Below are 25,234 nucleotides of genomic sequence, written 5' to 3'. Positions count from 1 at the left end.
AAAAAGAAATGGAGTTACTCATTTACATATGGGGGAAATGCATTTTGCAATTTTAAGTGCTTCCTTCCCATCTAGACTTCGTGGCTGATTGAAACTGGTTATACAAATGGATATATACATTACACACATATGTATACATAGTATGCATAGTATATATAAACATATTTATATCTGTGTGTGTAGATGGATATGGATATATACACATATGCATGTTTGTGATCTAGTCTTTGAAATGTTGTGCAGCTCAAAGGCTAAGGAAGATAACATACTTTTTCTGTCTCTAAGACTGAATAAGAGAAAATGAAGTCATGTGGTACAGTGAAAAGATCAAAGGTTCTAGAGTCAGAGAACCAGGGTTCTAATCTCACTAATTCTCTGATACTCACTACCTATGTGGCCTTGAGCCAATCATTTAACCTGCATGCACCTCAGTTTCTTCATTTGTAAAATAAAGTGGCTGGACTAGATGGCTTCTGAGATCCCTTCTAGCTAGAGCTAGGATAAATCTAAGAGATTGGGGGATTTATAAACTGTGGCTTATAGTGTACTTTTTGAATTTTTTTGTTGATTAGATTGGTTAGCTATATGTATGACCTTTATACAGAAACAATGGCTGGGAATGGGGTAGAGATGTTTTTAAAGCCAACTATTTCCTTCTAATGACTCTTCCTTGCATAGTGGAATGTCAGTGAAATGTTCCAGGTTCTTCTGTCTTCTCCAGATAAATATCTTGGACAAAAACTTTTCAGGTATCATTATGTTGATTTAAAATAAGGAGGATCTTCCCCTCTTTATTCAAAATGTTACCCTCATGAAACCTGTCAAAACATATTTATTAAGCACTTTCACTAAGCCAAGTTCCATAAGTGCCACACATACAAAGAAGTAAAAAACATGGTCCCTATCACAAAAGAGTCTCATCCTAAGGCAACAAGAGACAAAACAACTTTGTGCACACAAGACACATGCAGAGTAAATGGGAAATAACCCCATATTGTTGGGGTTGTAGAAAGACAGACACATTATTAAATGTGTTGTTGTAAACTTTTCCAAACACTGTAGAAAGCAATTTGGAATTATGCAAATGTCCATACCCTTTGGTCCAGAGATCCCATCTTGAGTCATATATCCAAAGGTGGTGAAAAGTAGAAAGATCCCATCTAACACTGAAGTATTTATAGGGAAGGTGTTCCCTGAATTCTGTGGAAATCTCTTCCTTTTTTCTCATCTAGATTTCCTATTAGGTATCCTAAAAAAGTCTCTTAAATTTTCATTGATTTTCATTTCACTGAGTTATAAACAGAGATATTTTCATTTAAAATTCAATGCTGCACATTATTTAAAATTTCTTCCCATTTATGAGGCCCTTTATATACAGTATTTATAGTAAGATTCATAGGGTTCCAGAATGTTATTGCTGGAAAACATGTTAGAGATCATTTGACCTCTCCTCATTTCAAAACCACAGAATGGTTCTTATGTAAGTATCTTAGTTCTAATTAATAATACCCATCAGAAATAAAAAATACCACTAATTAAAAAGTATTTTCCAAAACTTCATATTTTATCTTTTATTGATACCATTTGTTTATACATGGCCTTCATTGCCAAATATTTTCCTCCTCTTCCTCTGTCATCCCTTGTAACATGATAAAAAAATCAAGGAGAAAAAAGTAATTGAATACATTAACCAACTAATCAACACACTAACCAGTTCTTACTGTATATTGTTCAACACCCACAAACCCCTGCCTTTCAAATGGAATATGATGTATTTTATCATAGTTTTTTCAATCACGTTTGATCATTATAATTACACAGCGCTCAATTTTTCATTATTATTCTTTCTTTTACATTGTTGTAGTCATGTGGAAATACTGGTTCTTTTGACTAAATTTTGTATCATTCCATGGAAGTCCTTCCATGTTTCCTTGTATTCTTCATGTTCATCATTTCTTATTGTACAGTAATATTTTATTACATACATAAATATACTCGAATCTTTACAATCATCCTCCAGTGTGTGGGCATCTACTTTGTTTCTGCTTTTATGCTAATAGAGAAAGAAATGCTACAAATACTTCAGTGTTAGATGGGACCTTTCTACTTTTTACCACCTTTAGCTATATGACTTATGATGGGATCTCTGGACCAAAGTGTATGGACATTGCATAATTCCAAATTGCTTTCTACAGTGTTTGAAAAAGTTTACAATACATATATTAATATGTCTGTCTTTCTACAATCCCAACAACATTGATTATTCTTGTCTTTGTCAATTTTCTGGGTCTGAGGTAAAACCTCAGAGTTGTTTTGATTTATAGTACCTCTTATAATTAGTGATTCACGCCAACTTTTCATATTCTGGTTAATAGTCTACTGTTCTTTTGAAAAATGTATATTCATATCTTTAACCACAGGAGAATGACTTTTGAACTTATATATTCATTTTGGTTCTCTATATTTTTCCAGATGCCATACCTTTATTGAGCTATTTAATATGAAGAGATTCACCCAATACCAGCTTCCCCTCTTATACTAGTTACAGTGATTTGATATGTACAAAATTTGATATGTACATTTTCATGTAGTTAAAATTAATTTGTTTGTGTTTGTCTTTATCTCTTTTTTGGATAAGATCTCCCTCCTCTTTGCCTACTATTCTATTCGTAATGATGATAGATATTTGATTTGGTTCTCTTCTAATTTTTTTTAGAATGAGGCTTTTAATATTGAGTCACATATCCATCTTGAGTTTATTGTTATAATTAGCATAAGATGTTAGTCTAAACCAGTGGTTCCCAAACTTTTTTGGCCTACTGCCACCTTTCCAGAAAAATATTACTTAGCCCCCTGGAAATTACTTTTTTAAAAATTTTATAGCAATTAATAGGAAAGATAAATGCACCTGTGGCCATCACCACTCCCCTGGATCGCTGCAGCACCCACCAGGGGGTGGTGGCGCCCACTTTGGGAATCACTGGTCTAAACTTAATTTCTTACAATTGGTTTTCCAGTTTCTCTAGAAGTTTTTGTCAAATATAAGGTTTTCCCCCAAGTAATTTGTCTTGAACTTTCCTTTTTTACTTACTAGGTATCTGTTTGGAAGTCATAAATTCATTGTAGCTTCAGCCAGGTACAGTGCCTAGAATGTACCGTCCAGTCTCCTGTTCATCTCAATAGTGAAAGGCATTTCATTGTTTTCACCTGCAAGAAGAATATTTAGGAGGCCAAAAGACAGAGGCATTTCTAGACAATGAAAGAGTCCTGGGAAACTCTTAATACATTCCTACAGTTTGGAAAAATGTGTAGTTATAGGAAGACTTTTAGCTCAATATTAAAAAGATCTTTCTAACAGCTAGAGATGCCCCAAACTAATATAGTTCACCTTATTTCCAATTATTAGGTGCATTTAATATATGACCACTGGCCAAGAATATTAGAGACTTCATGAATTGAGTAGGAAGTTAGACAAGATGGTCTCTAAGTTTTTTGTTAGCTCTAAATCTATAATTTTTTAAATTTCATCAAAGTAAAGTTTAGATTGCTATAAGGTGAAACTTCTTAGCAATTAGAACTTCCTAAAAATGCAGTGGACTGCTTCAGGCAGTAATAGTTCCTTTCCCCAAGCTATAAAGGTCTTTAAGTAAAGATTGGATCCCTACTTGTCTGAAAAAGGAATTTTTATTTTCACAATAGAGTATGTCTGAGATCCATTTCAACTGAGATTCTGTAATTCTGTGATGCTTGGCATTGTAAGAATTCAGCAAAGAAATGAATTAGTTGGAGCTTATGTTTGTAGAAATGTAAGAACTTTATATAGGAAGTTGGTCCTAAAGAATGAGTGATACTGAGATATAAGAAAGAAAAGATTATTGTAAAAAAGGGTTCTTGTTGGGGAATAGTAGAAAGTAAATTTAGATAAGGTATAAGTAAGGTGAGGTGATCCTCAAAACTAGACAGACATTTAATATTTATGGAATATCAAATAAGGATGCATTAAAGATTTTTGAGCAAAGGAGGGTTTTTTTAGTAGTATGCAGTAGAGTATAAGCTTAGTTCACTGAAGTTTACTAAGAGGTTGCCTAGATCAAGAAGGCTAAGCCTTGAAGAATGAAAATAGAAAGAAAGAGGCAGAGAGTTTGAAGGACAATTTTTTTCAGGAGGTTAGTGACTCTCTACTGCCCCATTCTATGAATATCATAGTACCTCTATGTTACTGAGATATTTTCTTTAAATTTCAAACTTTCCTTTTCCTAAGGCATCCTAAATGCTACTGGCCTATTTATCATCTTTTAAAATTGCTTTCATTATGTCTTTTCCCAGCTCAGTAATTGTCTTTTTAATAATCACCAAGTCCTATTCATTTCTGTATCAATATTTTGCCATATGTCTGTCCATCCATCCATCCAAATATCTTTGAGGCAGAACAACATTTGGTGATTACTTTGGAAATTATTTCCACCCACATAGACACAGCCACTTTTGCTTTTGACAATGTTGCTTTCCCTCTAAATGAGTATTGAATTTTTCTCATCCCTGAGCCCTCCTGCCTGGCCAGGCCCAACCTTCCCAGTCTATGTCCTATGTGACCTGTGGCTGTCAATATTAACAGCAAGATAAGGAGTGAAAATTGGTAGGTAGGCAGTAAAATGAGTACACTTTGCTTCATCTGTAGTATTGATTTATCATCAGGGATTTTCCCCTTTTAACTTATGACCTCGGCACTCTGTTGGTTCTACAAAGGAATATGATTTTCTGTTTGAAATGCAAAATGAAATTAAGGAATTATTTATTATTCATAAAATATCAATGACAGCCTACATGTACTGCGGGGGCAATAATTTATACTGGTAGATTCTAGTTTTAATTAGAATTTTTCAAATAACTTGAGGGGGCAATACATTATTAATAGTGTATTCTATTTGTAAATACAGTCTAAATGTTTTTACTCCAGAGACTTGTTAAAAGATTGTAGAGCACTGGCTCTGTTACCTTTTGTTCTAGAGTAATATACTTATTCATCAGACCCATTTGTTGTGCCTTTGTGAATTTCTCTTTATGGCTATTTTTTAAACAACTACTCGTCTGTGCCTCAAACACTTCCATTTCATTATTCCCATTTTTCATCTCTTCCTCTTGATTCTTCTAGTTTCATTTTCCCCCTTTAAAGTAAAACCCTTGGATTTAACCCATCTCCCTAAAAGGTAAAGATCTTAACATGAAATGCTGCCCATCAAACGTTTCCTTTCCTTTATTTCTTGGGGCAAACCTTAAAACAAATCTCAAAAAAAAAAAAGTTGGTGATACCCTGGAGAGGCACAGGGTCTAGGTTGCAGGTGTCTATTCCAATGTGTATACTGAACTAATTTGCAAATTATTTTCCAAAATGATTCCAGCTTTTGCAGAAGGAGCATCTCAGTTACTTTAAGAATGATAGCCAGGGGCAGCAGTGTAGCTCAGTGGAGTGAGAGTCAGGCCTAGAGACAGGAGGTCCTAGGTTCAAACCCGGCCTCAGCCACTTCCCAGCTGTGTGACCCTGGGCAAGTCACTTGACCCCCATTGCCCACCCTTACCAATCTTCCACCTATGAGACAATACACCGAAGTACAAGGGTTAAAAATTTTTTTTTAAAAATTAAAAAAAAAAAAAGAATGATAGCCAGTATCCCTTTTCAATATTGATCAATATAAAATCAAAAAGCTTGTATGTGAGGCTGGAGACTGGGTGTCAAAATTATATTTCCTCATCACTGTCTTGCTTTAAAAAAAAAACCTTTCCTTTGGTCTTAGAATCAATATTAAGTATTGGTTGCAAGGGAGTTAAGTGACTTGCTCAGGATCACACAGCTAGGAAGTGTCTGAGGTCATATTTGAACCCAAAACCTCCAGTCTTTAGTCTTGGCTCTCAATCCACTGAGTTACATAGCTGATCCCTAACAACCTAATTTTAAAACCATTCATTTTATCATGTGGTCCAAACTTAAGATACTAGTTAGTCTTCCTATGGTCTCTTATGTTTCCAGTTATGATTTTTACTGAGTTTTTTGTTTCAGATCCATTTTTAACCTCCATTTTTAATGAGGAATAATGAAATTGTCCTAGCCTATAGTTCTCTGTTATCAGAGAAGTAGTCTACTCTTTTAAATAGTAATTGGACACTACGTCTTTGCTTATTATTCCTCTTTAGCTATGGATGGACATGCTTATGTATGATTTTATTTGCTTGTCTGTCTAATAGAGAGATGCTTTGAAAGGCAATCTCATATCTCATATGCCTCGTGATGTAAGTGGGTGGCATGTAGAGTATTATCTCTCATTTTTTATATGTGGAAAATGGATCCCAAGAATTACAAGTTCAAGGTCACATAGGTCAGGAACCACATTCCATGCTAGAATGTTGACTTACTCATAATTGGTTGCATACAATATTAGAAAAGTTAAAGAAGGAAAGTAGAACAAAGCTACCTTTTAAAAATATTACTTATAAGAAATTTCCTAGGAGGAGATCAAAATAAACCAAACCTACCATACACCAGATGGTAAAATACAAATGGACCTTTTCTATAGTTTTTGTCAGTTCTATTCACACTGAAATTGTATTTCTACTGAAGAGCTGATAAAAGTATAAACTTGATAAAATAACAGCTTCACTGATATAAGAACATTTCTCTCTTGTCTTTCATGAAATAAGAGGACAGATGACACAAAAACACATGTCCTGTGTACATTTAAATGAGAGACATAGATTAGAAAACAAGGACAGTAGGATGAGATTCTTGGGAAGCTCCGCCTGACTATGAAGTGTTTGCATTTATTCAAGGTGAAAAATGACCTTGACCCTTTACATAGGATTGTTTACAGCCTTGCTTGTTACTATGGTGGGCCTCATATGTCTGAAAGCAGATGGATAGAATATAATGGGAAAACCTATTGTGCTTTGTGACTTGAGATTCAAAGTATAGATTGGGTAAACATGCATCTCAGGCTGCTTTCTCACTCTTATTCAAATCTTTTATAAACAAAAAAATCACTGAAAAAGGCTGAAAGAAGACTCAAGAATGGTTTCTAATAATTTTGAATATCAGTGGTATTGACTAATTATTCTCTATCTCTTTTTACCAAGAAATAATCTTAAATTACAATTAGGAGAGATCAAGTTTACTGATAAGGGAAGGGAAAAAAGCATTACCCCCAGAGAGGAACTTTAACAATAGGAGGCATGATATTAGGATAGTTTTAAGTGGAATTCACTTCATGGAATAAAAGTTAATAAAAGAATGGTATTTCTTTTAACCCCATAATTCTGTGTATAGCATTAAGTTAAGGAATTCATTTCTATGAGATTCAAGTACTGCTTAAATCAGGGAAAGATATAGCTAAAATGGACTGTATGAGGGGACACATAAGTAAACAGTAACTTAATTTAAGGTGGCCTTTTCATTATTTAGAAAGAAATATGAAACACTCCATCTACTTAAAAAAAACAACTTTGCCTTTTGGGGGAAGGTAAGTGGCTCAGTGGATTAAGAGCCAGGCCTAGAGATGGGAAGTCCTAGATTCAAATCTGGCCTCAGATACTTCCTAGCTGTGTGGCCCTGGGCAAGTCACTTAACCCCTATTGCCTAGCCCTTACCATACTTCTCTGCCTTAGAACCAATACACAGTGATGATTCCAAGATGGAAAGTAAGGATTAAAAAAATAAATATATAAACCCTTACCTCTTGTTTTAAGCATCAATATTCAGTATTGATTCCAAGGCAGAAGACTGGTAAAGGTTAGGAAATGAGGGATAAGTGGCTTGCCCAGCCATCATCCATTTACTTTTTCAATTAAGAAAAGGCATGTAAAATTTTTCAATGAATAAAACAATAATTAAGGGTCTCCTTCTTATAGCCCAATCACTTAAACAGAGCTAGAGAGAAAAAGAGAGTAGCAAAGAAATGGCACTAGAGGAGAAAAATGGATAGAGATATAGCTATGGGCAAAATACATGGATACATATATCTATGAATATACTTAAAATGTTAAATTTTGATTCAGAAAATCTGAATCTTCATCATTGTTCCTCCACAATTTAGACATAAATGTAGGCAAATTTCTCTTGTGCTATATAATACTATATAATTTAGTAAATGGTAACCATATTTGCCCTTTTTTTGAAGAGTAGGAAAATAAAATAATATTACTGAAATAAAATAAGAAACAGCATGCAAAAAGTAGTAAGAAGGTACTGTTATTATTACTATCATAAACTTTGGCCACAATTCCTTTGAGACTCCAGCATTATCAGACTGGAGCTCCAGAAAAACAAAGCTAAAATGGATAGAGAAATGAGCAGTGTCCAAGTTAGCAGGACTGATATCACAGCAGTGAAGTTAGTAGCAGCTCTATATTAGAGGGCAGGCTATGCTAAATAAAGCTCATGTCTTCGCTGTCTTCCATGGTGGCCTGGAACAGATGTATCTCTTAGGAATCTAGAGCAAAGGAAGGAAGAAAGAGTTCACATTCAGTTATATAGTAGAAGACTTACTTTCCAGAAGAGATCTCTGTTCTTCAGGGTCAACGTCTTTATTTTTCCTTACCTTCCTCTTCTCTTTTCCTTCTCTTCTTCATTATATGAATGGAAAGAAATACATTTTCTTGGTTTAGAGAAAAGTGGACACGACAAAAACTCTGCAACTGACTTTTTGTTGTTCCTTATTCTTTTCCTTCATTGACCTTTTCATGATGAGAAAGTGAAAGAGCTAGGATCCCCTGAATTTTCTCAAGTTTTGGATGAGTTTTCTTTTTCACTTCTGGATTTCCAGAGCCTCTGTAGTCCCTTTGCAATCAATGATTTAGGGAACAGGGCTAATGAGGACAAGACTGGGGTTTAATACACACATGGATCAGTTAGCTGCACAAAGAAGGAATTATTTGTTTCACAGATTTCTCTTCTCCCTATGTATTATTGGGTGCGTGGGATCTGAATAAGAGTGTGAATAAATGAGCAGAAATTATTCAGAAAAAATAATCCCAAAATGTGTACCTAACTGCATCATCTTCATGTTTGTATTTTGTTGTTTTTCTTGTAGCCTGAATGATCAAAGGCCATGATTGCAAGAATAATAATTATCCTTGCATCTGTTTCCTGAAATTTTAAGTGCTTCAAATCCCTACATGAACAAAAAATAAAAATTCCTTTGAAGTGAGGCAAGACCAATATAATCAGACATTGGAAGCGTTAAAAAGTACCTTTATCCCCTGCCCCAGTACTTTCTTAATTTCTAAAATATATTTCTTTGTTATTCTTTTCCAGACACCCTGGCTGTGGAACACAAGGCAGTGCTGGTACAATTATCCATATCAGGTAGGTGAACTTGCTTTCCTCCTTAATGTAGATTATGATGCCCCAAACTTGATAAAACTTAGTCTCTCTAGCCCTCTAGGCAGGATGACTATTTGGCTCTTTGGTACCCTCTACTGGCTGGTATTAGAAAGCGGCCTTGGCTAGGGAAAAGGGTTTTTTGTATATGGATATCTGATCTGGCAGGTACACATTTAAGAGCAAGTACAATTCTCTATCAATTAACAACAGGTGGGGCTGGCTATTTTTAATAGGAGAAGCCTAAAGGCTTGTGTAGAAAGAGCAAGTGTATAATTTTAGGGTAGTATACTCTTTATCTCATTTTATGATTTGAGAAGACTTTAGAAATGTAAATGAAGCACTCCTTCCTTGAGGGTGGAAATATGGAATTGGCCAATTATATGAGAAATTCATTCACGCAACAAAAAGCTGCTTGAATGGAGATTAAAATCATAATACCGGAAGAAAATTTTCAGATCTTTGTATTCTGAAGTATCTTTGCATCTACCTACTAATTCAGAAACAGTATTAGTTTTGATACTATATCTATCTAGATTGAGCATCAAAGCTAGGACTTTTCTAATCTACTTAGGGTGATACATATCCACATCTATACATCCATCTGTTTGTCTGCCTATCTATCCATCTCTCTCTCTATCTCTATTGATCTATCTATCCTTTCTCTCTGTCTCTCTGTCCTTCTATTTATCTGTCTCTCTGTCTATTCATCTCTTTCTCTCTATCAATCTATCTATCGATCTGTCTTTCTATGTTTCTCTATCTATCTCTCTATTTGTCTGTCTCTCTGTCTTTCTATCTTTCTGTCTGTCTTTCTATGTCTGTCTATCCATCTGTCTGCCTATCCACACACATATACAAGGAATCCCAAAACTCTTAGTGCAGTTTTAAGCTTTAATAGCTGCAACAATGATAATAACTTTGATAGCCTTGTAGTTTTAATAGCTTAAAACTACAGTAAGACTTTTGGGACACTTTATACCCAAGAGCCAAATATTCATCTAAATGTTTTGCTCCTCTCCAAGTGAGCAAAAGTATATTATACTTACCCAAGATTCCTTTCATTTGGTTCTTTTGAGACTTGGGACCATTTTACATTTTGGTGTACACAGTGTTAATGAGAAACATGCACATATATTATCTTCATCAGAAGATACATAGTGTTCTAACAAGAGTTAGGAATTTATATTAGATGCCCTTTGTTGGAGGAGTCCAAGGTTATGTACGGAGTTGTTCTGATGGAATTCCAGATTGAAATTTCTATTTCCTAGAGGTATTTTATCCAAAGTAGAGAAGAATACAAATAACTAGCAAAATGGCATTAGAGAACTCTGAGGATTTGATAGCCATCTGACAGAGTTAAATTATATTGGAAACTAATTGCTCATGGCAGAGGAGCCACATTTCTGAGTCTGAAGTATTTTTTAAATACCTGTGTTGTTGTGTTTTAAAGTTTTAAAGTTTCTCTTCTGTTCTGTAGTTATAATGTGAACTTCAACATCCTCAAAGAATAAAACTCCTATTTCTCTTAGCTCTAGGAAACTTCTAGAAACTTCAGTTCTCTTTTGGCATTGTAGTATTTCCAATATGCCACATGTTAAGACAGATTCTTCCATATGATCCAAATGAACAAGAAGGATATATGCTGTGTGAAATATAATATAATATAAAATCTAATTAAAAACACACCAAAAAAACCCTTTGCATATTCAATTCAATTATATCTCAACTTTATGGATGAAATTGATGTATTGTCTGTTACTTTAAAAAAAATGAGTAGGCAACAGCAGTAGCCCAAAATGTGTTGACAGAGCACCAAAAAATCAGGGTGGGAGATTGAGTGATGGACACAAGATTGTACAAAGAACACTGGCTAAGTCATTATGAAGGAGAAAAAGAACTTGCATGGGAACTTGCATCACGATTATGCTTTCTGCTGATAAGAAACTGTGTACTAAGCAGGCATGAATTATTCAATACACAATTGCAGAAAGCTTGTAGAAATGTGTAATTATTTACGGAAAAATTGGTCATCCTAGAAGAATGCAGTACACTAATTGGAAATTAACTGTTCTCTTTTTTGATGTAAGTGGTATTAACAAATAATAATCATTCTACAAAAGACAGACATGATGATATATGTAATGATAGAAATGCATGTAGACTTAATTCTTTATTCACACAGATTACCATTCAGGTTCTAGGAGAATAATGACTTTTTAAAGATGAAATATTTCTGTGGTATTGATTCATAATTTCAACAGCTGATGTATTTGTAAAATAATTAAATACATAATAGATGGAAGAGACAGTAGTGGTCTTTTTTTCCATTGTAAAGGTAGGCTGTCATGCAAAAGTATAGATCTTGTGCTACTTCACAAATACATAAAGTCGTAACGATAGTTATATATTTTGGTAACAAAACTCATGAATTCAGTGAACTTTACAAACAAAGTTGATACTTTAAAAACATTTCTTTCAGGCCAGAGAATAAGACCATTTTCGAGGAATTGAAATGATTTTCAATTTTTTCAATGGCTGAAATGGTAATTAAAAGAATGTCTTACATTTATATAATACTCTAACATTTACAAAATGCATTCCTCATAACATCCTTATATTGCAAATGTTATTATTCCAAATTTGCATATGAAGACACTGGAACTAGACTCAACAGTATAGTCTGTAGATGACATGGATTCATAATTTTTTTCTCTCTTTGTCTGGTTTATTCATTCTGGCCAGAATTTATTCTGGATTTAGAGTTTCCAGAGTGAAGAGATGAATACTTATAACTCATTATTATCTTTTAGGATTCTAGGGATAATTATGTGGAAGGAATATATTTTTCCTACTCACCACTATAGGTCTTGAGCCCCCATCAATGTATTACCAATTTCATACAATGTCACCATGGTACCAATAAGTCTTAAACATAAAACATTTAGTAAATAAGATTTAAGAAAAGCAATAATCACAGTATTTATTCCATAAAAAGCAAGGACTGGGGTTATTATTATAACCCATCCATAAATGTTGGTCACATTCTTCTAACAATGTATACAATATCAATGGGGGTGAGTGGACATAAATAGAAACCTAGGTGGGAGTCACATGGCTGGGGAACCACATGTACTGAAGGTGAGACAATTCTAGGCTTTAGGTTTTAATGTCTTTCAGGATATCACATGAAACTGCTCAATCAATGCAATTGCTCCTCTCCAGGAATCTAACTATCGATTGTCTTATGGGAAAACCAGGGGAAGTTAACTTAAATATTTATCTGGGTTCAGAAGGGTGAGTAGGAGAGAGGAATGGACAATAGTCTGGGACGAAACAAGCCAAGGAAACTGGGGTTAGCTGTTTGGGGAAATGACAGTTGACAAAAGTGACAGTTAGGTTTTAACTGTCACCCTGCTCTACCTGGACAGGGAGTCTGTGAAACCAGCAAGTAAATGACAAGAGGACTTATTAACAAGTTTAATTTAAGGAAACTATAGTCTAAAAAAGGGAGAAGGGTTTTCTATTCTACCAGTCTATGGGCAAGCCTCAGGAATAGAGAATGGACTTATCTACACTAAGCTAAACCTATAGCAGGACAGGGCACAATGGAGATCAGGATGGAAAGTGGAATATCCTCACTGCAAAGTCCTGTCACAATCCAACGATGGCATAGCTTCCCCAGGTCTTCAGCCAGTACTCCTTCAATTGGGTAAGTCAGGGAGCTAAACCAACCTGAGCTGACCAGCAACTCAGGTTAGATTTTATAGTCTCTACCTAACCTCCCACAGGCAAAATCCTCCTTCCGGATATCAGGAAATCAGGGTACCAACTCCACTTCCTCTGAGGTCTCCCAGCATCAGTTACAGCTTGTCCCCAACCACCATAGAGTTCATCTCAGAGAGAGAAAACACTTCCTTCTTCCCCATTCCATTTAGAATTCTCCAGCCCTTCCTGCTAAGTCTCCTAAATAATAATTTATTAAATTTCCTCACAACAATCCCTTACCTGCCACTTCTGTAAGAAAAAGGGCATACAATGATAAACTGTAGGAATTTGTTAAAAGTAATCAGAAATAATACCCAGTTGAATAATAACTATAGAAATAACTTTAGGAATAATAATCATAATAATACATTCAAGAAAACCTTAGGAATCATAAAAATCCTAGAAATATAAATTGGGAAGATGATGACTCATACCAAACGAACCCACAACAATATCTTTTTCCCTCAAGCCCATGAAACAGTGACAAGCTATTTTCACTTACAATCACCTTTGCCAAGGCACTAAGAAAAAATGTTACTCCCTTCCAATGAAAAGCAGTACCTTTAAGATAGATAATTATCAAGTCCCTTAGATCTTTCCTCTTTGCCAATGTAACTCTTAAGTCCTTTGACACAGCAAACCATTCTGCTTCTCCCTCTTAAACCAGAGAAAATAGGAGAGAGCAGCACAGGTACCCACTAGGTAGATTCCCTTCTTTCACCCTGTAAGCCCTAGAAAACAACAGTCCCCAATAGCTCTTCACACAGTAACAGTTTGTATAGCTTTGTTCCAATAAACTTTTAACAGTTGTCTCAGTCTTTTTCTAGCCAGTCAGCAAAAAATAAAATAAAATAAAATAAAATAAAAAAGGATCCCTTATAACTAGCAGGTTCCCACTAAAGCAGAGGAAAGCCTTTTAATACTTCTATGCCCTCTTGATTTGTCTTCCATTCAAATTCTTCTGTCTTTTCTTCTATTTTTTTTAATTGGACAATTCCAAAAAAAAAACAAAAAAAAACATTTAACTAAATAAGTGCATAAAAAATATTATGTGCAAGACTACAAATTTCACATTGTTTTATAATTTGTTTTAAAATATGTAAATTATGTTTGCTAATATAAACAGATTTAGCCTTTGAGTTCCCTTTAGATTTGTTTTACTTGGATATTTTTTTATCTTGATTTTGTGACTATTATACTTTTTTTTTTAACCCTTGTACTTTGGTATATTGTCTCATAGGTGGAAGATTGGTAAGGGTGGGCAATGGGGGTCAAGTGTCTTGCCCAGGGTCACACAGCTGGGAAGTGGCTGAGGCCGGGTTTGAACCTAGGACCTCCTGTCTCTAGGCCTGACTCTCACTCCACTGAGCTACCCAGCTGCCCCCGACTATTATACTTTTAATGTAATCATGGTATGTATTCCTATTCTCTTTTCTTTTCTTTCGTCTTTTCATATATTTTCCTTATTTTCTTTAGCTTACCAATAGTTGTCATTTCAACAACTTAATACAAACTATTACATTCAAATATCACAGCATATACAGCCATTTCTCCTGTTCATTGCATTTGTTATTTCCAGTTATTTTGTCATAATACACAAAACTTCCCTGAATATTTTCATACATATACATTTTTTACCCTCTCTAAATTGCCCTTAGGGCCTATCCCTAGTAATGAGATCTCTAGATTAATGAACATGAACAGCTTTATAACTCTTAATGTATAATTCCATCTTGTTTTCTGAAAAAAATTCCACAACTGCTCTAGCAATGTAATATTAAGCCTGTTTTTCCATGTTCCTATCATCATTTAATTTATCACTTTAATCACTTTAATCATATTAATTAATAATCACTTTAGCCCATCTAATTCTCAGTTAACATATTACTAGGGCCATATTTTGCTAGATTGGTCCTTAAGCAGCAGACATCTGTTGCTAGGACCATACTCTTCCCAAAACAAGTCTTTCCATCATAGTCATACCTAGTGGAGCTTTTGTTCTGGTGTCACAACCCCTCAGGGATGCAGGATCACCCCCATAGTACAATGAGTGTTAAGGAAAGACTTTTGCAGAATATTTATGCTTTCTAAGCCATTGTTGTCCCACCAGAAACTATGTTTGGATTATGTGTATGCTCAGGCTTAGGTCAACTACTAATCTCATGCTGATGTGTAGAGGCTCTCCAGATATCTATCTCATTTGTTTTATCTAAGGTTCTAGTCATCTCCTTAACTTTATGTTGTGGTTAGATTTATCAGTAAGGTCTGAGAGGGAAAAATTAAAGTCCATTGCCATTATTATTTGGTTATCAATTTTCATCTGTACCTCATTTAATTTTTCCTTTAAAAATCTAGATTTTTAACACTTGATATATACAGGTCCAATACTGGCAATGCTTCATTATCCATAGTAACCCCTCCTGACCCAACTCAATATAGTTACCTTGTTTATCACTTCCTATTATATACATTTTAGCCCTAACCATGTTAGTGATCATGACTGCTATCTCTACCTTCTTTGAATCACCCAAGGCATAGTTTATTCTGGTCTAGCCCCTTACTTTTACTCTATGTTTATCTCTCATTTTCAGTGTATATCTTGCTATCCATTTTCTTTGCATGTATGAATTCACACATTACACTCAACGTCATAGCTACTAGTTACACATTTCCATCTACTCTCTTTCTCCTTACTGTTTGTCTTCCTCTTCCTTTCTTTCTGCCATATCCCTCCTCAAATGTCCATTACTTTTTTTAAACCCTTACCTTCTGTCTTGGAGCCAATACTGTGTATTGGCTCCAAGGCAGAAGAGTAGTAAGGCCTAGGCAATGGGGGTTAAGTGACTTGCCCAGGGTCACACAGCTAGGAAGTGTCTGAGGTCATATTTGAACCTAGGACCTCCTGTCTCTAGGCTTGGCTCTTAATCCATTGAGGTACCCAACTGCCCCCCAGTTACTTTTGACCACCATTTCTACTATTTACATCCCTTCCCCAAAATCCTCCTTTATCTTCTCCCCTTGATCTCCTAGTTCCAAATTGGTACACTTTTCCAAAGGTCACTTCCCAATTCTCCAACTGTGCCTTCCTACTTCTTGACTCACTTATCCTCCCCCCTTACCTCCCCACCTCTTTATATGCACTCCTTTGTAGGTATCCATCCCTTCCCTCCCTTTTCTTATCACCTTGTCTTCCTTTCTCTTCCCAGGCCCTCCCTTATCCAGTCCTATTTTCCTCCTATTTCTCTGTACATTAAGAAAATGTTTACTCTTCTAATTATGTGTGTTGTTCTCTCTTTATCCCAGGGTCTATTGAGAGTTGGGTTCTGGTACTCCCAGCCATCCCAACACCTCATTCCCTTCTCCATGGCTATTCCTCCACTCATTCCTTCTTCATCCACCCAACCTCCAGCTGCTCTATTCCATTACCATTTTGGTTCATTCCATTACATTACCTCAACCTCAAGTTTTCCATCCATTGTCTGTCCCTTCAAAATATCCATGTGATAATGCTATTCTCGGGTCATAGATGATATTTTCCCATGCCAGAATCAAACAATTTGACTTTTTGTGTTGCTTATGATTACTCCCTCATTACCTTTGTATGTTTTTATAGACCAAATTTTCTACTTAGTTCTGGGATTTTCCTCTAGGAATAGTTGAAACTGCTTTAATTTGTTAGATGTCCATTTTTACTTTTTATAATTATGATCATCTTTGCTGGATATGTTATTCTTGCTTGTAAGCCCAACTAGCTTCTAATGCCTCAAATAAGATCTACCTAGTATCTAATGACTAATATTTACTTTAGGAGATAAAACTCGAGATAAGTCTTTCTGTCAGGTATAAACCTAGCAGACCTTAAATAATGTTTCCATAGCTCCCCAAACAGCCATTTGATTAATAATGTCAGTTATAACTGTTAAAACTCTCAAATCAGTCACAGGTAAATTAGCTGGACCACAATGCCTAGCGGCTACCATTATCTCAATCATTGGCCCAAGATAGGTTCTCTCAGTATATTCATCTGAGTGGCAATTCTCTATATGATATTCAGAACAATGTGTGTCATTCTCAAAATTTTATCAATGAGAGACTGTTTCTTCACAAGTTTATTTTAACCTATTTTCTTTACACAATCTTTTTTTCTATTCCTTTAAACAACTAAACTGCTCACAGACAAAAGAAGCAGTTCCTTACACTAATTTGAAAGTTTTAAAAGAGACTTCAATTACCCCCCTCTTCAGTCTCTGACATCAACTAGTAAAACATTAGTTAGTTATCTACTCTATTGGTCACTTTACAAACTTGTTTTCTTCAAGTTCTTTGACCCTTTATTAAGTTCTTTCTACCAAACATTTTCTCTATCTACTAATCACTAATCAGGAAACATAGAAATTGTCATAGTGGGTCAACTGCAATTATTCTGTTGCCAATAGCTTTCTCAAGGGATGATTAAGAGCAGGGCACCCTTATTCCTCCAGAAATTAACTTTAAATTTGGTAGTTAAATGTTGCACTTCTCTTAGTAGACACTGATAGGTATTGTTCATAGGTAACAGTATCCAAATGTTCTTTAAAATTAATTAATTTACTATCAGTGGTATCTTTTTTTTAACCCTTACCTTTTGTTTTAGAATCAATACTGTGTATTGGTTCCAAGGCAAAAGAGTAAGAGCTAGGCAATAGGGATTGTGACTTGCCCAGGGTCACACAGCTAGGAAGTATGTGAGGCCAGATTTGAACCTAGAACGTCCCATCTCTAGTCCTATCTAGCAATCCCCTGAGTCACCCAGCTGCCCCCCACAATGGTATAACTTGGAGGAAATTAATTCCACATGCATATTATGAAGAGAATAAAGTTGTGTTTTAAAATGTTTTACTTAAAACTATCTCATTCAATTTATGCTCTGTGAATATAGTATTTCTTTTTTTAAAGTTAGAATATTTTCCCATGGTTACATGATTAATGATCCCACCCTCATCCCCACTTTATCCTCCCCCCTCCCAGATCTGACAAGCAGTTTCACTGGGTTATACATGTATCATTGTTCAAAACCTATTTCCATGTTATTTGCAGTAGAGCAATTCTTTAACCTCAAAACCTTAATCACGTCCTTATCTCACTACGTGGCTGATCATATATTTTTCTAATGCATTTCTAGTTCCACAGTTCTTTCTCTGGATGTGGATAGTGGAAGATAGTATTTCAAGATGTAGTCAATGTTAATCTTCTCTACAGGGTACATAATTTCAAAATTTTCCATCCTATTTCCTCTTAACCTTGATCTTTCTAGGTGATGAACTGTAAAATCATAGAATCTTAATATTGCATCAGTCCTTAAACTAACAAGTTTAGCTTCTCATTCTATTATAATCCCTTGGCAAATAACAGTCATACTAAATAATAAATATCCATTAATGTAGACCTTTATGATTTTACAAAGCATTTTACATGTATAACTTTATATGAACTCTACAACAAGCCTGTGGATATATAGTACAGTTGTTATTATTTCCATTTTACAAAGAAACTGAACCTCAGCAATCTTGTTACTTACTTATTGTTGTATAATGAGTAAGTGTTATTGACTCTTTTTAGACACTATTACCAACCTGAGTAGTCATCTAAATTCTACTTGAGCATTTCTAGTAATAAACTCATTGTGTCAAGAGGCAACCTTTTTTTATTGTTAAACAAATATTTATTAGAAAAGTCTTCCTTATTTTAAGCTGTCTCCCCTTGTGTAACTTTCATCCATTAGTCTTAATTCTACTCTTTGTAGCCATATCAAATAATTTTAATTCTTCTTATATTTTAGCTCTTCATGTATTTGAAGTTAGTAATTATGTTCCTCTTCCCTTCCCTTTCTCCTCTCCCTCCACACATGGCAGCTCTTCTAGGCAAAGCATCCCAGATTCTTTTGATTATTACATAATTCTAAATTCCCTAATGATCTGGTCACTCTTTTTGGGGTACCTTCTCACTGTTCAATGTTCACTGAGATTTGAACATAAGTCTTTAGATGTGATTGGACCAGTACAGAGTATTAAGAAATTATTCTCTCTTTCATTCTGAACACTATAGTTCTCTTAAGATCATAGGATTTAGAATCAGAAAGAATCTTACAGATATCTCATTCAGTCTCATTTTGCAAATGATCATTTGATCTTTCATGAAGATCTGAACTGGTTAATGGTTTGTAAGACTGACAAGTCTTGTGGGCCTTCTGTCATTACTTGAAAATAAACTTTTGGAAGATAGTATACCTCTCAATTATTCAGGTCAGATTTACTTAGAACCATCTCCATACCATTCAGTCTAAAGAATCACCAGACACCACTATTTCTTTCTCCCAGGATTAGAACTATGTTCACATGAATTTTTCACTGCCCCTTACTTACTCTTCTATAGAACATGAACTGTTACTGTTTTCTAAGATCTGAATTTGTCTCTATTAAGAGTTCCAGTGGTCCAAGTTTTTTTTAATTCTGTCAGATTTCTTAGCATAAATTGATCCTGACCTGGATCTTGATTTCCCTTTGCTGCCTCAAGAATCTTTCTTCTAGATTTTCTTCAGGGATTGTTTCTTCCATCCAGTATAGGAACTCAACTTCTCTAACAAGCTAAAGGAGATATTCTACCCCATACAATATCTGCTAAAGCAGAAGAATCAGTTTGCATTTATAACACATGTAGTTGGCAAGTCTCTGTATCCAGAACATAGCACAAAACAGACAAGCCTGCATGAATAGTTTCCTTGATTTCCATATCTCCCGCCCCTCAAATAAAAGTGTTCTTTTGTAGTTCTCACTTAAAACTCATATCTAAACTGCCACAACAAACTTCCTGTTTCTTTACCTTACTTTATCTACTCCTTTTTCATTCTTTCATTGTCCCTATTCACCTACTTTGAATTGAATTTGGGTAGATGATCTTTCTTACTTCAGGCTTGACACTGTGCCACTTAATAATAGCTATTTATTATTTTTCTGCATGACTTGCCTTTACTCTCAACTAATGCACATTTCTTCAATGAGTTCTCTTTGCACTTGAAAAATTCGCTTTAGACAACTTCTTCTCTTCTTCATCAGAACTGGTTCTCTTTATGTCAACAAAATTTCATTCTTAAAAACTACTAGAACCTCCCAAACAGACTTTCCTTGTAGAGTTTTAGGCCTTGGGATCCTGTTTTTCCTTTTTGTGACCTCTTTGACATTGACTTTGGCAAAACATAAGGTATATTTCAGATTATGCTGCTTTCTTTCCCTTCTGTATTATAAATTCCTAAGATAAAGGGTTCACTTCCTCTCAAGGTTCTCAACATTTCTTCCTCTACAACATCTCTATCTCTCTGTCTCTGATTCTCTGTCTCTGTCTCTGTCTCTCTCCCTGTCTCTTTCTTTCTCTGTCTCTGTCTGTCTGTCTGTCTCTCTCTACTTTTCTCTCAATGGGCATTTTCTCAGTGATCCCGGGCTCTTGGCCACTGTACTGTAGAGCCCAGACTATCAGAGTAGCTTTTCCATTACTCTGATCATTTTAATTAATGTTTTTAAGTATCTTTTTAGCTTTGGGAGCATGCTAAATGATTTATAACACCAAGGTTGTATGATGAGTGGAGATGATTCTAACTCTTGAGAAGCGGCTAGGTAGTACAGTGAACTCAATATTGGTCCTGGAATCAGGAAGACCTGCATTCAAATCCAGCTTCAGACACTAGTTGTGTGACCCTAAAGGCACTTAACCTCTGCTCTAATTTCTTCAATTATAAAATGAGGATAATAACAGCACTCACTTCACTGAGTTATTGTAAGGATCAAATTCAATATTTGTAAAACACTTAGAACAGTGCCTGGATCATAGTAGGTATATAATAAATGCTTGTTCCCTTTCCTCTTTTTTTTTTGAACCTAACTAAGCAATACTTTTAGCCCAAGACTGGGACCAAAAAGACTTATACTACGTATTCATGCATAATAAAAAAACTACAATAGTCATAGAGTGTTATTTTTCTTCCCTGTTTAAGGATCTGCTTATAGTTTTCAAGAGGCCTAAAATGTCTCAGAGTTATTCTTTAGGCTGTTAAAAAACCTTAAGTACTTCTTCTAGATCAATAAAGAACTAATGACCAGGAGTTCATATTATTTGAAACCTTGTAGGAGAGAAGGTGGGATTGTGACAAGGATATCAAACCCTAAGCTGGAGCTACTCTCTAAAACATCATTGTCTTTCTACAAAATGGAATACCAGACCCATTTGTTCAAATTGCATGGGTTGTATAATTTATCTACAATATATTTGAAGTGTATGCAAAATTAAATAGATTCTGTTCTAACTAATAAACCTTTTCTTCCATTTCTCCCAGCCACTGACACCTGATCTTCATTACTACTATATTCTGGAATTGTCCTTCTATTGGTCTTTAATGTTTTCTCAGTTCACTGACATCAAAAGAAAGGTAAGAGGAAGTTGTGACATACATTGTAAGAGGCTGTATTTTCCATGGTGCTTGGCAAATTGCTTCATGTAGACATAAGCAGGGTGTGGTGTAATGGTGAGGCACCAGGGATGTTAATTATTATTATTATTAAAATGTAACTAAATGGGTTGTGGGTACATACACTGGGTTGAAGGAGAGACAGGACCAAACAGGATAGGGAGACCAGGGTTCACTGTTTTAACTGACACAGGAATGGCAGTTGGCCCAATGGTCACCCAGCTCATCCTAGGTCAGGGTCTATGGAACCAGCAGGCAAAGGTAAAAGTTTATACAGTTTGATTGAAGATAATTAAATAAAGGATGGGATAGGGGATGCTACACTTGAAACCTAAGAGCAAACCACAGGGGGAAGGGAAGGACTTGTCTACACTATCCTATTGACCTAAGTCAGGCAGGGCCCAAGGGAGCAGTACTGAAGCCACAGGGAAAGCTTCTTCAAACCTGGTTCCAGCCAGGTTTGGTCAGCTCAGCTAAAGGGCCTGAAGGTGGCTTTGGGGTCTCACAGTAATCCAAGGATGGTCACAGGATGCCAAGAGCCAACTTGGCCAGGTGATCCAAGGTACCCAGGTAGGGAGAGGGAGTTTGAAATGCTGTCCACCAGATCCCAAACCACTTCCCCACTTGGTGCAGCTCTGCAGGTCTGTTGTCCACTGAGATCTCCCAGGGTTCACAACAGCTATGTCCCAACCACTAATGGAGTCTCTCTCAGAGCACAAGCCCCCTTCCTGCTCCTTCATTCCATCCTGGAATTCTCCAGCCCTTCCTGCTAGGTCCAACACTATTACTAAATTAATTGCTAAATAAACCCTCACAACAGTGGGATAGTTAGATTCAAAACCCAAATATCTCATTCTGGGCTGCACAGAGTGAGGTCCTTGTCTCTATCTTGTACCAATATCTTTTTGTTGTTATGGTCCTTCTCTTTCTATAGAGTACCCATTTTATACTCCTTGCTGGTAGTAGTCACTGACACGAAGACCTTCATTGTTGTTTCAAAGTAGCAGCATGACTATTTCCAACTATGAGAAATAGTTTTTCTTCTCCAACTTAATGCCTTTATTTCCAAGGAAATAAATAATATAATAAGGGAATATAATAATAATATAATAAAGGAAATAAATAATATAATAAAGGAAATACAGTAATGAGTCCTGATGGTAGCAGTTCCCATTCATCTGATTTTCTAGCTCAGATATGTGGGAAAGGGGAAGTAAACAAACACTTATTAAGCACCTACCTTATGCTAGGTCCTGGGATAAACATATTTCAGATAACTCATTTGATCTTTACATCATCCCTGGAAGGAAATGCTACTAACCTCATTTTCCTGATGGGGAAACTAAAGCAGGCAACAGTTAAATATCTTGCCTGGGGTCATATATCTATTGTGTCTTAGGCTGAATTGGAACTCAGCTCTTCCTGACTCTAGGTTTTCTATCCACTGTGCCACTTAGCTTCTTTTAAGTAGATAGAGAGTTTTCCAAACTCTATAGAAAAGATAAATACTTTGATCAACTATTATTATGGTGGACAAGGAGTCAGATAGTTCCAACCTGCATCCCCCCATGTTGTTTTGTTCTACGATTTGAAAAGTAAGAAACTAGACAAACATATGTCAGACTATGCCTGTGACAAGAGAGAATAAATGCAGATTTCTAGCATCCCTGGATAATGTGATTCATGTGAATGCCTCAGAGCTTATTAAATTACATCTCCTAAATCCCTTGGCAGGAATTTTTAATCCCAAAGTGTCCCTGGATAGGTTTCAATAGGTTTATGAACTTGGGGGGAGAAAAAAATTACATCATTATTTTCACTAACATCTAACTGAAACTTAGTATTTCCTTCAGTTATTTAAAAATAGTACCATAAGAATGAATTCACAGGCTTTACCAGATGGCCGTAGAGGTTCATAACACACACACAAAAATCAGAATACTTATCTTAAAGAAGGATGTTGCAGATGTGTCCTGGGAAGCACAAATGCCTGTTGAATTAGAAACTGATTTCTTACTGGTGTTTAGAACATATTTTAACATAACTATCATTAGGAAGGCTGTGAGAAGTCACAGGACAGGAAATTAGGAGCTGTTTCCAAAAGCCTCATTATGGGGATTAGACTAGAACTTGGATTTCTTGATCACCAGTCCTATGATAATTGTCCAGTATTATAGGCATTAGGAAGGCTTTTTGTTGTTGTTCATTCATTTCAGTGATATCTAACTCTTATGTACTAGACTGCCTTGCCATTTCCTTCTGCACTTCATTTGACAGAAGAGGAAACTGAGGCAAACAGGGTTAAATGATTGTACAGAGTCACATATCTAGGAAGTGTCTGAGTCTAGATAGGAACTTAGGAAGGGATTCTTCCTGACTCTAGGCGCAGTACTCTATCCACAGTACTATACTGCTGCCCACTGAGGGGGCTTAATACATCTGCATGGCATGGTTACCATTGGAAGGGGTAGGTCTTCCATGATTTTGTGAAGCCTTTAGAGTGTCTCATCAAATTAGGATCAGGAATGGATAGAAAAGAGCCACTGAAACCCAGGAATGGCATTAAAACATTAGTAACTATCCTTGGCCAGAGGGAATCAAGTTATGACTACTAAAATACTAGTTGACAAAAATGACCAGTCCTTGACACACAACCATGATTTTCTTAATCCATTTGCCATGTCTTTTTTTCCCCCTGTACCAACAGTGTTTTTAATATTCTTAGTTCTTTAATATATTGAAAATGCTGTACTTTCATCACTGTCAGCACTACTTATACTACCTTTATCAGTGCTGATTATGATCCTTCTGGGCCATAAGCTTTAAAAAAATCATGCATTGGTCAACCTTCTAGCAATGAACCTTTGCACTTGGCTGGGTTCATTTCCAGATAATTTTGTTATTTAGTTGTTTTGACCTTGTTGTGACTCCATGTGGGTTTTTCTTGACAGAGATAATAGAGGGGTTTGCTTTTCCCTTTACTAGGTTATTTTACAGATGAGGAACTGAGTCAAACAGGTTTAAGTGACTTGGCCAAGATCCTACAGGTAGTAAAGTGTCTTAAGCACGGATTCGAATTCAGGCAGGAAGATGTCCTCCTGATTCCAAGCTGAGAATTCATTGAGTCATCTAGCTTCCTTTCTCAGACAATAGATGCAGTCTATTGCCATGTCCAGACTCCAAGCATTACTAACCCTTTAGAAACTAATAGAGAACTTCTATTCAGCTGACATAGATTCTAACAGCCCAGGACTATTTCCATGCAATCACAAAGCCCTGGTTTTAGAATTTATAGAAATTTTAATATCATGAGGTCATTTTAAATTCATGAAACATATCCATCTTGTTAATAAGGAACTACAATGGATTAATTTGAAAGAAAAGGTTTAACATGTTACAGATGTAACAACCAATAACCTCAATGCAGGAAATATTCATGAAGAAGGAGGAAACTATGACAAAATTTGTAGAGTTGCCACTGTGCCTTGGATCAGACATTGCTAATGGCCTACAAATTGAGAGAGAGTAAGACAGACAGACAGACAGAGGTAGTGAGCAACAGAGAGAGAGAGAGAGAGAGAGAGAGAGAGAGAGAGAGAGAGAGA

The 25,234-nt window shown here is 35.7% G+C and overlaps 1 protein-coding gene across 1 annotated transcript in view; it reads left to right on the top strand.

Annotated features, from left to right (window-relative positions):
- Positions 1-25,234, top strand: part of CERS6 (ceramide synthase 6) — a 318,341-nt gene that overhangs the window by 212,855 nt on the left and 80,252 nt on the right. Inside the window, exons 5-6 of the mRNA XM_044669814.1 lie at positions 9,302-9,352; positions 21,498-21,590. Of these exons, the coding sequence (XP_044525749.1) occupies positions 9,302-9,352; positions 21,498-21,590 (144 nt within the window). The remainder of the gene's footprint in view (positions 1-9,301; positions 9,353-21,497; positions 21,591-25,234) is intronic.

The sequence above is a fragment of the Gracilinanus agilis genome, chromosome 3 (genome assembly GCF_016433145.1).
Source record: "Gracilinanus agilis isolate LMUSP501 chromosome 3, AgileGrace, whole genome shotgun sequence".
NCBI lineage: Eukaryota > Metazoa > Chordata > Mammalia > Didelphimorphia > Didelphidae > Gracilinanus > Gracilinanus agilis.
The sequence above is the reverse complement of the archived record's forward strand: the minus strand, read 5'-3'. Positions and strand labels throughout refer to the sequence as shown.